We start from the raw sequence: 14824 nt of genomic DNA, 5'->3' as shown, positions 1-14824 counted from the left end.
CAGAAGTAGATTGAACATCAAGAACAATTATTCATGACAATATATAATAATGTGATATGTAGCTTATTCCAGAAACAACAATAACAAACGTTAATTTTCATATATATGCATATAGTTTGATGTTGTGAGGTGTGTGGAAGCTTCCTTCCCTTTGTGTCAGTCACTCTCAAACACTCCAAACAAAAAGCTAATTTACACACAATCCATGCATTGAAAGAACAACAATCTATACACGCAGTGACGGACCCACATGGTGTCCAGAGGGTCATCCGAACCCTCTTCGATGAAAAATTATACTATTTATACATGATTAAAATATATTTTTATGTATAAAAAGTAGATGTCGAACCCCCTTCGGCTAATTCGTGTGTCTATTTTTTCAGATTTTGAACCTCCTTATTAAAAATTCTGATTCCGCTACTATATACACGTATATATGTTGTGCCTGTATATACGAGTACTATACTATTCCATGTCTTATATACTAAATAGTCAATGATGAGTAATCATAAATCCATTTACTTTATATACACGTATAATAATTAAGCTTTACTATATATCGTCATCAGAACATATTTTCAAGGTTAATTATGTTATAGACGATTACTTGAAGTTATGGATCGATCAAATAGCCTTTTAGATGACTTGATAGTGTAAAGACTCTAATTCTACATTGTTGGGGGTATAGAAATTTTACACAAGTTATAGCTATAGTTGTCTAAAGGGAAAGAATAATTTAAGTGAAATTGAACGGACAAAGAACGAATATGGGATCCTTTTTTATATATTTGTATTGCAAATTGCAAAATGAATTAAAATAGCTAGTGTGATTAATGCAATGAGGGTATAAACTCAAAATGAAAACTGAATAATCAATTAGCAACATTATATTAAATTACAGAATAATCAAATTGTACCAAGAAGCTATATTATATTTATAGTAAAAATGATTTGTTTATTTTACATAAATTAAACACCATCGTGTATCATGACGTTCACGAGGTAAACATTTAGTTTTCGATAAAAAACTTAGTGTTGTCTATTAAGCAAACAGCCAAATCAAATCACATAATCAGAAAATACTTTTGTCCGTTTCACTTAATAATATCAATATTCCCTTCACGTGCTGGTTCCTCTTATATTTAATATTCCTTGTCCTTTTACTTTAATTATTGCATTCCCTCAGATTATGATTTTACATGAGTGATTAGATTAGAATCTATCAAAAATATATACTATATATACTCCATTTCTATAATTTGGATAATACTGAAAGTAGCCCAATAACTAGGTCTCTTGGTGTGTCACTGAGTTCACGAATCTATGCTCGCCTCTCAAAATTATATATAATAATATTATATTTTTTAAATAATATTAAATATAACTATATGAACTCACACTCAGTATTATATAATGTAGGAATAGCTCAAATATGTCATCAAGCTCATCTATGTCATCCAATAAAAGGTTGACTTATTTTTGTCATTTCTGTTTGAGAAAAAAAGCTCATTTATGCCATTATTTATTAACTGAAATGACATAGATGAGTCAAACTTTTAACGGATGGTATAGATGAGCCTTTTCTCAAATGGAAATGACATATTCGAACCTTTTCCATTTTAAATAGTAATTTAGTTAATGACGTGGCCGAATCATAATTGACCACGTGTACAAAATAGTTTTAAAAAATGAAAAATATTTTTAGTTTAAAAATAATGGCATGGATGAGCCTTTTTTCAAACGAAAATGGCATAAATGAACTAAACTTTTAGCGAATGACATAAATGAGCCATTTCTCAAATTTCGATAGCATATTTGAGCTTTTTTCCCTATAATGTAAGATTGGGTGCATTCTCTAAATGAGGTTAAAAATTTGAATCCTACACCTATCTTGATCTCAATACCTTCAGTATGGAATATAAAGGGCAGCCCGGTGCACTAAAGCTCCCGCTATGCGCAGGGTCCGGGGAAGGGCCCGACCACAAGGGTCTATTGTACGCAGCCTTACCTTGCATTTCTGCCATATATATATATATATATAAAAAAAAATACGAAATAGATAAGAATTAGTTTTGGACCTATAATTTTAAAATTTAACTGATTTTTTTGATGAGAACCTAAATATCAAACTAATCAAATTTATATTTTAGATCCGTCTTTTATAATTGTGCCCTCGTACTCACGAAATCTTGAATACGTGTCTGTTGGTGTAACAGTTATAAAGTAGCTCAATTACTAGGCCTCTTGGTGTAACAGTTATATATCTTATAATTAGTTGAAGTGATGTATTTTCTTTAATTTGAGCAAGAAAACAAATATTAATTAACGAGCTATATAATATCTGCCTAAATCTTATTGTAAAGAAGGAGACATTTTACCTACAAATGACCTACAAAATCTTATTATATATCCAACATTCCACTTTCCAAGTATATCTAAAGCTCACTCCATATTTCCTAGATTTTTATATGTTTGAACAATTTCAGCTTTACTTTTTGCATCTTGTCCTTCATAAGAATTACTTTCATTTTGTCCCGAATAATTTTATTCTAATTTTATCTCTCTTGGTATGCTCACATATTCATCTTAGAATCCACATCTCCGTCACTATCATGTACTAAATATGAGAAATTTTGACTGGACACAACCTCCGCCCCATAAAACATAATCGGTCTAACCACTACCCCATATGAACATTCTGTGTCATTAATCCCTTATTTTACTTCTATTTCTTCTTCTCTTTTTCCTCATCCCGCTCCAAGTATAACTTTGTTATATATGCTTTTTATGAATTTCTGGTAAATTACCCTCTATAAATATTGAAACTTTATAAGTTCGTGGGATAAGATAAATAAATTTTAAATAACCAATTGATAACTAAAAATTAATGGACTTGGAGTTTGGGTGTTGCATATATTGGATGGTTGCACTTTTGATCCCCCGGTTTATTAGTAATTTATGATTTTGATCCTTTTGACATTTCAGTAATATAAGCGCATTTAATTTCACCTTGAATTGATTATTAGTATGTTATGTTTATATTATTTTAGAACTATATTATCAACAAATTAACAATACAAATATAGCATACACATGCTAAAAAAAATTAACAATTAATATTCCCACCGTCTCATTTTAATTGTCATGTTGCGCTTTTTGAAAGTCAATTTGACTATTTTTTAAAGTTAAATTATATTATTTTAACTCAATATTATAAAGTAAAAAATTAGATGTTCAAAAACTATACGAAAAATACTATAAGTTACAATTTTTTTCATATCAATATGATCAAAAAAATATATCTTAAAATGTTAGTCAAAATTTATATAATTTAATTCTCAAAAAGAAAATTATAACAATTAAAATAGAACGGAAACAGTAAAATTCAGCCAAATCTGTAAAAAGAAAAAACACAAAAGGATCAAAGATCTTATTTGAATAATTAGTCTTACTGATTGCTTTTCAATAATTGATTTGAGGGGGACCTATATAACTCTCTGATTAAGTCAGTGAACATGTTTCTTCATAATTTGTCGTTGAGCTCTGTCATCATTTTTTGATATAATCCCTTCCAAATTTTAGAGTCATCTCTTTCTGTATGATATAATCCCTTTCAAATATGTTACCCACTTACTAAGATATTTTCAACATAGAACATAAATATATATGTAAAACTAAAGTTAGTATTTCATGATTTTTTTTGAAAAAAGTATAATAATGAATTGATAAGTTATAAACTCTTTAAACGCATCAAATTTGAATTACCTTCTCTTTCTGTGCAATCAGTACTATTAGTACGTAGCCTTTTGTAGGCAGTGGATATACTCGTGTTTTTTTTTTAAATTTAGATTAGTCTCTGTTGAATTTTAAATGTGTAAATGAAAAATGAAAGATTGTGACTTTTGTGAAGAATTGTGACTTTTCTAAATGGCGGTTATAACATTTCTGAAAGATTGTCCTTTTTTCAAAGGGTTGTGATCTTTCTGAATGATTTTGTCTTTTTCAAAGGATTGTGACCTTTTTAAAAGGTTGTCCATTTTTCAAAAGGTTGCGGCCTTTATAAAAGATTGTCCCTTTTCCAAAAGATTGTGACTTTTTTGATAAGACACAATTAACACATTTTCATACTATTCTTTGTAGGCGATAACTAGAAGGGTTTTCTCCCTCAATTTTCTGTATTGAATTTCCTCTTTCTGCATATAATATTTTCTTACAAATAGAAGTATTAGAATCTTCGTGTGATTTTGTTGTTGCTTTTTGAGTTCGCTGAAGTTATTGAAGTTTGAGGTACCGCTACTTCTTCAATAGATTATCTATTTTATTTAGAGAGGAAATAATCCACAACTTCGAATATAATTCCTTAAGAACACATGATAATTTTTATGAACTCCGATAATTTTATTTCTTTTCATCTTAATAATTTTCTGGATTACTCTATTGAATACAGCTACCTACATCACCAGATTAGGAAAAGGTAGTGAGCCAAGTCTCATGAGTACCTTTTGAGCTCGTTAGAGGATATATTGTGCAAACATGTAAAAATTAGTTTTAAAAAATTAATTATTATATATATATATTTCTTTCCAAATTGATAACCTTTAATTTCTTTGACATTACTAAAAATTCTATTAAAGTAATAATGGGAATCCAAAAAATATTTTAGATCAGATCGCGTGTTTAAATCTCAAACTTGATATTTTAATTTTTTTTTACATTTATAAAATTTTAACTCTGTCACTATTGAGGATATATATTAAGAGACCACACCCTCGTCGTGGACTGGGTACATATTGAAATACTTTTGCTAGACAACCATTCAATTAATCATAATCGTCCCTTTGATAAGACGTGTTAATTCCTGCTTCACCAAAATAATGAACTTATTCAACTTTCCAAACTGGGAGAAAAGCTATCCCTTTTTGTTTTTCTTTAAGAAAACCCAAGAACATGCAATTATATATCTTACTATAGAAGAAGAAGAAAAGGAGAGGAAGTAGACAGAAACTTTTTGGAGGAGAATATATAATGATCTTGCATGTGGGCTGTTCACTAGTTGGGTCAATTTAATTAAAAACTAAGATGGACGTATCAACACGTACTTCAAAGAAATCGGACCACAAAAATTCTTTTGTAATATTCCATCATAAATAGATATACATTAATTATGACTTGAGAGACCATTAGAGAAGAATAGCAATATATTACTCCGGTGAATTAAAAAAAAAAAAGTAACGGAAAAAGATAAGTCATGGGAGAGAAATTCGGTGAACAAGAAGGGAAAAAAATGGAGAGCAGCGGGTGGGATGAGAACATCGACGACTAGGATTTTTATGAAAGAAAAAAGTGAAATTTGTTGAGATTGTACTATATATTTTGTAAAGAAATAATTATTGTTATATCTTGAAAATGAAATCATTCTAATTTCTACATTAGCCATGATAATTGAGATTCTATTTTAACTCACTATGTGAGAACTTTTCAAGACTATATAAGAAGAGCAATTACATAAATATTAATTAACTTAAGCTATTATGTCCATGTCAATGTATTGATTTTTTTCATCAATACCAGTCAGAGTTATTCGATATTATATATCTTAACAAATTATCCGATAAGAACTAAAATAGTCAAGTCACGCATGGATCGAACATCATCAATCATTAAGAGAAAACAAAAAAACATTACTAATCTTTTTATCATAAAAATCGTTGATAAAGATAGAAGATGGGAAATATGAGGTGCCTGATTAAGAGAATTAAGGTAAGTCAATTTCATATTCCGTACAGCTTAATTGGTACACCTAAAGTACTACTCCTACTATCTTTTTAATTTTTAATTTTAATTTTTTAAACTTAATTCCAAATGGAAATAACTATTGCTATCACTAAGTAGACACCGCATCTTACTTGCGTGTCATTCTAAAACTTATATTAATGCAAATCCAAATACAAAGTTCATGAACCACATTTCATGTGATTTTCTTACATTAACTTACTATTTCATATTTATTAGTTATACTTACCTCGATATCAAATTTATTTCGGATATCTTTAGTGTAAATTTGCTCATATTGTCAATCCTCACCTCGAATATAAAGAAGAAAAATTGAGGAAGGAGAATATATAATATGGTAAAATAATTTGCGAAGAGTCATTTCGTCTCTCAATTTTTCTGCTTTCTCTTCTCTTTTTTTATGGAAAAATTGCCTAAGAAGGCAAATAGGTAATATATATTTACTATACACAGTTTAAAAGAATTACGATTCATAGTTATAATTAGGATTTTATAATAAATTTCTCTTTCTTTTCTCTCTCCCTCCCTCCTCTCACCTCTCTCCCCTTTCTGCCTTCTCTCGCTTGCCCCTCTCTCTCTCTCCGCCCTCTCCTCCTCTCTCTCTAATACATACAAATAGAAATAGTAACAATCAATGATACAAATACAAATGATAGTACAATACATACATAAGGTAACAAATATTTACAAATACAATTGTTATGAATTACAAACAATAATACAATTGTATTCGTCGATACAAATTGTATTCATTAATTTACTAGATACAATTGATTTGCACTAACAAATTGAATACAATAGTCTTAGATATAATTGTATTTATTGACAATACAACAAAAACAATTTTTAGCAGCAATAAATATGCATATTAACAAAAAGGGCTATAACCTTTAGTCGCATTAGTTGATTGTCATTAGATCCAGTGTCGCTATAGATTTTAGCGACATTTACAAAGAGTGTTAATTGCCTCTAAAAAGATATATTTAGTGGCAATTAAGCTATTGTCATTAATTAATTACCTCTAAAGATCATTTTCGGTGTAGTGTGATACAAATCAATTGTATCCGTGATAAAATAATCAATCAGATATACAATTATTGATCAAATATACAAATGAATTGTATCTCTCACTCTCCTCTCTCCTCCCTCTCGAATCTTGCTCGCCTCTCTCCTTTTTTCAGTTGCTAGTTTTTGATACAAATCAATTGTATCAATTGTATTCGTGATATAATTATCGATAAGATATACAAATCAATTGTATCTCTCTCTTCTCTCTCCCAAATCTCTCTCTCCTCTCTCCTCTCTCCTCTCTCCTCTCTCCTCCTTCTAGCATATAGCTACAAATCTGATTATGTTTCTAGTCTTAACTGTTTTTGAAATTTCTTCTTCTTTTACTGCTTCAACGTATTTATTTTGATGGCACATTAAACTTAGATTTGCAAATTTATCCACTTTTGAATACGCGGCCCATTGATTAGGAGACAAAAGAATCTTGGCCCATGATTTAATAGGGGATGATGGCCCATTTATCTTCCCAAAACTTTGGCCTACTTGCGCGGACCTATATGATGCTTCATGTTCCATCACGTGGAAGGATTACACAAATTCTGTTAATAAATAATTATATTTTATTCTTATTTTTTTTAAAATTTAAAAAATTCTTCAAATTTTGATGAAATTCGGATACATTCCAAAATGTTCTGATACATCACGGTAAGTGATGTATTCGACGTTCGAACACATCACGTAAATCGATGTATTCAATTGATACATTGCGTAAAGTGAAATATCCGAGAATGAAAATTTTTATAATTTTTTCAAATGATAGACAATTTAAAAAAATATAGTAAAATAAATTGTATATTCATATAATTTTTTCGTATTTTATAGGAAAATTTACCCAACGTAGCTAATTATGTTTCATAATTATATTTTATAGGCACGGTTCTTGTATGCACGTGTGACGTGTATGCTGACTTTTGGATAGATTAACTTACACTTTGTCCAAATTTATTCACCATGAAAGTTTAGATAATTTAATAATTTAAGCAAGTCACATTTTTATAAGTTAATTTGATGAGCGGCGATGCCTAAAGTCGAGCCATTTACGATTCAAGTAATGACTAATTAGGTAATGAAAAAAAAAAAAGAGACTCATTAGGCTTCTTCCGAACAAAATTGTAAGGGTGGCAATAGGGTAGGGCAGGTGTGGACAGGGTCGGATCTACGTTGGGTCTAGGGAATTCATTCGAATTTTCTTCGTTAAAAAATTACACCGTATATATTAGATAATTTTTTTGATTTCCGTGTATATATTTATCATTGAATCCCCTAAGCATAATTCAAAGGGCTTAGCTTAGTGGTAAAGGGGTTCAATATTTCGCCTAGCTATATCAGTTTGCGTGTTTGAACCTTGTTAACCACACTTTTTTTCCTTTCTAATTTTAGGCACATTTGTAGGCTTAGTTTTAGGCGTGCTTGATTTTTTTTGAATCCCCTTGATAAAATTTTTGCCTCCGCCACTGGGTGTGGAGTAGGACGGGTTGGATTTAAGACTATATGGGACAGAACGAGTCAATCTTTAAGCGGGTACGGAATGGAACAGGACGAGTTAAAGTCTTAATTTTTTAAACTTATGCAGGTGTGGGGCGGGGGAGAATTTCCTTTCATGTGTACACAAATAAGTCTCACTAATAATTATGCACTGTATAAACAGTTTATGCACATATATTTATCTTAATTTTTATTGTGCGATTTCTTTTATTCATAACTTTAAAAGTGTTTCTTTAGTCACCCAAACTTAATTCCTATCATTCACTGATTGCTTGTTGATCTCCATAATCTTAGAAGAAGAAATCAAAAGAAAATTGAAAAGTAAAAACATGTTAGAAATATTAGTGCAACAAACTCATAATCTTGAAGGAATTTCTGGTATTTATTTTTGATGTACTTTTTTTTTTGCACTGTAATTATAGTTTATCCATGAAACTGTTGCCAGCTAGTTGATGGCCTAATAAAATATTTTTTAATCTACTGTTAAATTATTTCAAATATAACAATGGGGATTCACAAACCTTTGAAATATTTGTATATGTAAATAATAAAGTGAGGGAAAAAACTTAAGAGAAGCAGGTTCGTGCGGGGAGAGTTGAGAATAGAAAAAAAAAGTTATGCGATTGAAAATTGTGTGGATTTGACTAACTCCCCACCATATGTTCCATTGCCATCCCTAATGTACGACGTCGTTTGCACCTGTTATCCCCGACGAGAAAGGAAACAAAATTACAACAGGAGATAAGTTTCAATATTTGTAAACGTGGACAGGGGCCATAGGGCTTCAACAGGCAGAGGGAAATAGAAGAGAAGAAAGAGCAAGGAGAATCTCGCTGCTACCGAAAATCGGTAAATCTCGTTGCTCAAAGTTGTTAAATCTTTTTCTTTCATTCAAGTTTCAATCGGTTAAATTTTGCTGTTTGTTTGTTTTAGATCGATTTCCCGTTTGCGAGTTCTCTGCTATGAGATTGCTGTATGTATATACCGTACAGATACTGATGCAGCTTTAACATGATAACCCATTTATATTGATCGTGAGTCCTATTGTCACTCTTCATTCATTCCCTGGATTGGATCTGGTACTTTCTGTCTATGCTTTCTCTGCTATTGAAATTTGATTTATTAGCTCAACTGAATATAAGTGTTATTTTGATTATTGTTGCGTTTAATGTGGAGTCAATTTTATTTCGGATATGCTGTTGTGGTATACTCCACTCCTATAATGCTACTGGGTTTTTATTATTTGACTTCGTGATTGACCAAACCATGTACAATCCTTTGGTGTGCTCGGTTAAAAAAAATTGCTTCTATGAGTGGAAAATGGGAGTTATTTATGTCACGGTAGTCAATGAAGTGGGAGTTGAACAATGAGGTTTCTGGTTCAACTTTAGCCTTGGTGGACAGAGTTGAGAACCTGGTACCTATTGTTGGTGGTGGTGGGGGGGGGGGGGGGTGAGAGGTATTCCTCGAAAATTAGTTAAGGTACATGCAAGCTGGTTCAAACACCACATTTATCCAAAAAATAAATAAAGTGATATTTTTCCATCTGTTTAGCCTTGGTGGACAGTGTTGCTCGATAAATGTTTTAGTGGGACGTAGCAGGTAGTCTGTGGAATTAGTTGAGGTATGCATGAGTTGAACCAAACACCACTGTTATAAAAGAAATGCTAGTACTATTTGAACTTGGTAGTCAAGTCGACAAGAAGTCTATTTCTCTCCAGGAGCCTCTCTTTATATTGCTTTCCTTTTCCAATCATATCATAGAGCTATGCCTCAATCCTAAACTAGTTTAGGATCAGCTAAATGAATCCTCTATATCCATTCTACTCCTTTGGGGATTCAGTATTTATAGGAGGACTCACTATATTAGGATGGTTATCAACCTACTGCAGTCATTCTCCTTTATCCCGACTTGAGACCAGATATGCTTTTTGAAGCCATAGACAAAGTTTCTTTTATTCTCTTAACCTTATTACATCATGTGACAGCAAATTAGATTCCATCTTCTGTTAGGAACTTATTGCTACATATTCTGTATTTCTATAATTAGTGTGTGGTACTGGGTATCATAATAGAAGAGAAGAGGAGGGATATGTTTTACTATGAGTCTTTGTGGTCCCCTTGCTTCCTCTTTTGGCTCCAATATTTTGTAGCTTCTCCTTGTAATTTTTGTTTCTGGCTTTGACCTGACAGGAAGTGTTTTTGAAAATCTTGGAATATTACGCTCCTTAACGTCAATTTTAGACCACCACATTATGTGGAATTTTGCATCCAATTGTGTAGCTGGGAATATAGGGCTAAAGAATGAGACTCTGAAGCGTACTCAGCATTCAGCAGATTGCTCAGACGATGAAACCTCTTCAAGAAACAGCAGGGAGGAGGGACTTGAGTGTCCAATATGCTGGGAATCTTTTAATATTGTTGAAAACGTTCCATATGTTCTATGGTGTGGCCATACACTTTGTAAAAACTGCATACTAGGACTACAATGGGCTGTAGTGAAATTTCCTACTTTGCCGCTTCAGCTTCCACTGTTTATAGCTTGTCCCTGGTGCAATATGTTATCTCTTCGTTTGGTTTATAGAGGGAACCTTAAGTTTCCTCGTAAGAACTTCTTTCTTCTCTGGATGCTTGAGAGTATGAATGGTGACAGAACAAAGTCTCATAATTCATCTTGTGGGGATCATCACCAGACAGCCTTGCCATCATCTACAAAATTCTTAGGAAGTACAGCAAGCCAGTCTAACCGACAGAGGGGACAGTATGTTCATCGCCCAGAATCATCAGGCTCGAACCATGATCACAATCTCATTAGTGGTTCTCTTGCTATTGAGAGACTTCATTCTTCTCTGCGCAAGTCTCTTGTTTTCTTCGTTCATTTGACAGCCAAGTTCCCTCTGGTGGTTGTATTTCTCCTGATCATCATGTATGCCATACCTGCCAGTGCAGCAATCTTGGCCTTGTACATGCTCATCACCATTGTGTTTGCTCTCCCATCTTTTCTAATTCTGTACTTTGCATATCCCAGTTTGGATTGGCTAGTTCGAGAAATCATCACCTGAACTGCTGTTTTTGATCTCTTGATCATGTGGTACCAAAAATATTGTGTTGCAAAGCAGCAAATCAGTTGAGTGCATCTTTAAGTGAATGCATAATTTGACGACATTTCTGGCATCAGTGCTCGTTGTAAATTCTTTCATGCATCGAGCGTGTTGTTGGAGAAAAAGGTCAATATATTGCTTATGTAGCTTACCTTTAGACCTTTTTGAAGAAGTTCCGTTACCAATATGTTTACTTCCATTGTAGGTAATGTATATTTCAAGTCATTTTAGCCACGAATTATCTCATATCATGGTGTTGAGTATGCCATTTGGCAATTGTCAGGTTGTAATTCGCTTTCTACTATAGCAACCATTCTCCAACATCAGCATCAAATTGGTTCTAGTCATTGTTAATACAAGTAGTTTTGATAAGGAGACTAGCTGATTCATCATTTGGGAACTACTGTCTAAAGATTTTGTGCCTGTTCTTTTGTATGTATACTCAAATGGATGCCGAATTGTTATCCTCACTTTCTCTCTGTTAGTATCTCATCTTTTCTTGTATGAAAAAAACAAATTGGATGATCCTTTGATTTCGACATTGGGAGCCATTCATTGCAAGATCTTCAACTGCATTACCATTCAGTTTAGCTGGATAGTCATGGCAATGCCGTGGCTCAATGGCGTTGTGTTGATCAAGATTAGAAGTAGATAGTCACTTCGATTTTTCTAACAAATGTTTGATTTGCATGGTGGTGCGACAAAGTTCTACTACTTATATTTAATGTTGAGAATGCTATAATCTTTGCTGCAGTTGAAAATCAAATTGAGGATACATATCACTTAATCATTGCTTAAATTGAGAATGCTATAAATGTGTATGGTAGATTCATTTTGTTCATTGATTTGATGTAAACACTTTAGTACTTATAAGTCGAAATCAGCCATAACCTGGTCATCCTCAACTTATATAAAGTATTTTTCTATTTTATCCATAATTTTTTGTTTTTAATTCTCAAAATATCTTTTCCCAAAACAAAACTTCTAACTTCCTCTTTACTTTAGATTTGCTAGTCTTCCTTTTCTTTGCACGAATACTTTAAAATTTATAGCTTTTTATGGTGTTTTTATCATTCTAACAAAAATCAACTTATAAGCTTTCTTTTATCAAACACTTTCGATTTATTAATAGTTTCAACACTTTTATTCAAACACATAACTTCTTATTTATAAAATTCATTTCAACACTTACAAATACTTTTTAACACTCGAAACTTATCAGCTACTTATAATCAACTAATCCAAACGAATTCCAGAAAAGAGGGAATTCATGGGGACTACGTGTTGAACCGTCCTTAGCTATAACTTCAGGCACCAAGTGATCAGATGGTTGGTTTGTTGAGAAAATCATTGAAGAAAAGAAACAAGTAAATGATGTTGAAGTGGCCCTTTGAGGCCCTCAGACTTTTTCCCCACATTGCTTTCGTGAAGTCAAGGGGTTGAAAAATACATGTGATTAGAGATCTCAACTCTGAAACCAAAGCTTAAAAAAATAATACTCTTAAGAGTATATGCCTTTATCTTGGCCCAGCCAAAGGGGAATCCAAGGAGTCACAACCTCCTCCACCCCACCACCCCAAACTTTGGTGGAGCGGAGGCAAGATTACAGTTCTTCTAATCGGTTTGATAGAGTTCAGTAGCTTTAATTTAGATTTTGTATTTGTGTTGAATAATACACTTAAAAAAAAGGGCAGCCCGGTGCACTAAAACTCCCGCTATGTGCAAGGTTCGGGGATATATTAAAAAAATATTTTGAATTCAATAAGCTATATTTTCTACTATTGAGAACTCATAAACTCAAAATCCTAACTCCGACATCTTGGCGATGAAATAATCCTCTTGTTCGAAATTTCCAAGAAGGTGCCGTGCCATGCCATGGTCGCAGTTTTTTTCTTATTAGTCATTGTTGTACAACTTAGCATAAGATTTTTCAATTTCGGTGTTGTATTTATATAAGCTGGTCCCAACTTATATAATGCTTTCCCCCCATCATTTTGAAACGTTTTAAAATATTAGACATATTTAACAATAACATTATTATATAAAATTTGTACTACTTTCAACAATTCATACTAAACAAGTTTTAGATCTTAATGTTATGTTTTATTTATGAAACTAACGTTTTAATCTTTCCTTTAAAGATTTCTTTGGCTACGACTTCTATAATACACGAATTAATAAGCATCTTAAATTAAATTACTCCTAGCATTTAGATAAAGTTTCATACTTGGATTATTTTAAACAGTTGTTCTCCATAACTTAAAAAAAAAGTTTATTATTAAGTAGAAGAAGAAAGTACATATGAATGAGAGATCTTCTTCTTCTTTTAATTTCCAGAAAATTGTTAATTATGTTTCAATTTTTTTTTTCCAACCAACAAAATAATAATCAAACATGGTGCGACTTTATTTTCGATCTAAATTAATAAATCTGACAATTAATTAGATATTGAATCAAACCTTTGGAATTACATTATGAGGACAAAAATAATATTACATTATTTAAATATGCATTATTATATTATATATTTTTTCATTATTTTTTAAAAAGATTTAATATGGATTATTCCAACAGCAAAGTAAGGAAGAGAATCGTTCGCTGGATTGACTTTGGATCCTTGTGCAGAGAGGGGTGTGATAAGTTTGGCACACCAATCAATATGACTTTATTTTATTTTCAAAAAAGGAGATATAACACATAATCTTAATTAGTACTCATTTCTTTTTTACTTTGCTAGTCAAATATATACAACTCTTACAGCCTCACACATTAATTGTTTCATGATTTTAGGTAGATGAGGTACTTAAATATTATTAAAATTGTATTATTCTATGATTTTAACATAATAACAATACTGTTTGAGTTCATTTGCGTGAATTACTGTTTTATCATGTACGTATTTGTTGTGATTTATCAGGGAGAGATATAAGCAGCTAAATAGGAAATATAAATGATAATTTAGTTTTATTAATTGTACATACAAATAAAGTAATAGTCTTCCTATAATTAATAAAGAATTAGACTCTCACTAAACGAAAAAATCGAGTATTTTGCTAAATCAACTATTAGACTCCTTTAGTAACTAAACAATTATTAACTCTTGTAATATTATATAGATATGAAATAATTGTTCTTTTAAGTCAAACAAACTTAACTTGCTTCTTTAATTTAAAACCATAAAGTTTACATGTTTCTCATTAACGACGGTGAATATTACATATCAAAAAATTTCTTTTAAATTTGAACTCTAATCATTTATGGAATGATGGTCGCCTGAATTCTTATTCATCCTAAGTCAACATAGATAGTCTAATCCTATGAGATATAAGGGATGATTTTTTAGGTATTTCATCGATCTATAAAATGGTGATTGATCA

At 31.5% G+C, this 14824-nt stretch overlaps 1 protein-coding gene across 2 annotated transcripts; it reads left to right on the top strand.

The window, feature by feature from the left end:
• Window positions 1-8853: 8853 nt before the first annotated feature.
• Window positions 8854-11822, top strand: LOC129874208 (uncharacterized). 2 transcript variants are annotated; one of them, XM_055949461.1, is made up of 3 exons: window positions 8854-9195; window positions 9280-9380; window positions 10540-11822. In XM_055949461.1, the coding sequence occupies exon 3, from the start codon at window positions 10602-10604 to the stop codon at window positions 11406-11408; it is 807 nt and encodes a 268-aa protein (XP_055805436.1). In that variant the 5' UTR covers window positions 8854-9195; window positions 9280-9380; window positions 10540-10601; the 3' UTR covers window positions 11409-11822. The 2 variants fall into 2 exon arrangements, with proteins under 2 accessions (XP_055805436.1, XP_055805435.1); XM_055949460.1 differs by having other exon boundaries at window positions 8855-9195; window positions 9280-9425.
• The last annotated feature ends 3002 nt before the right edge of the window (window positions 11823-14824 follow it).

Source organism: Solanum dulcamara, chromosome 11 (assembly GCF_947179165.1).
Source record: "Solanum dulcamara chromosome 11, daSolDulc1.2, whole genome shotgun sequence".
Lineage (NCBI taxonomy): Eukaryota > Viridiplantae > Streptophyta > Magnoliopsida > Solanales > Solanaceae > Solanum > Solanum dulcamara.
The sequence above is the reverse complement of the archived record's forward strand: the minus strand, read 5'-3'. Positions and strand labels throughout refer to the sequence as shown.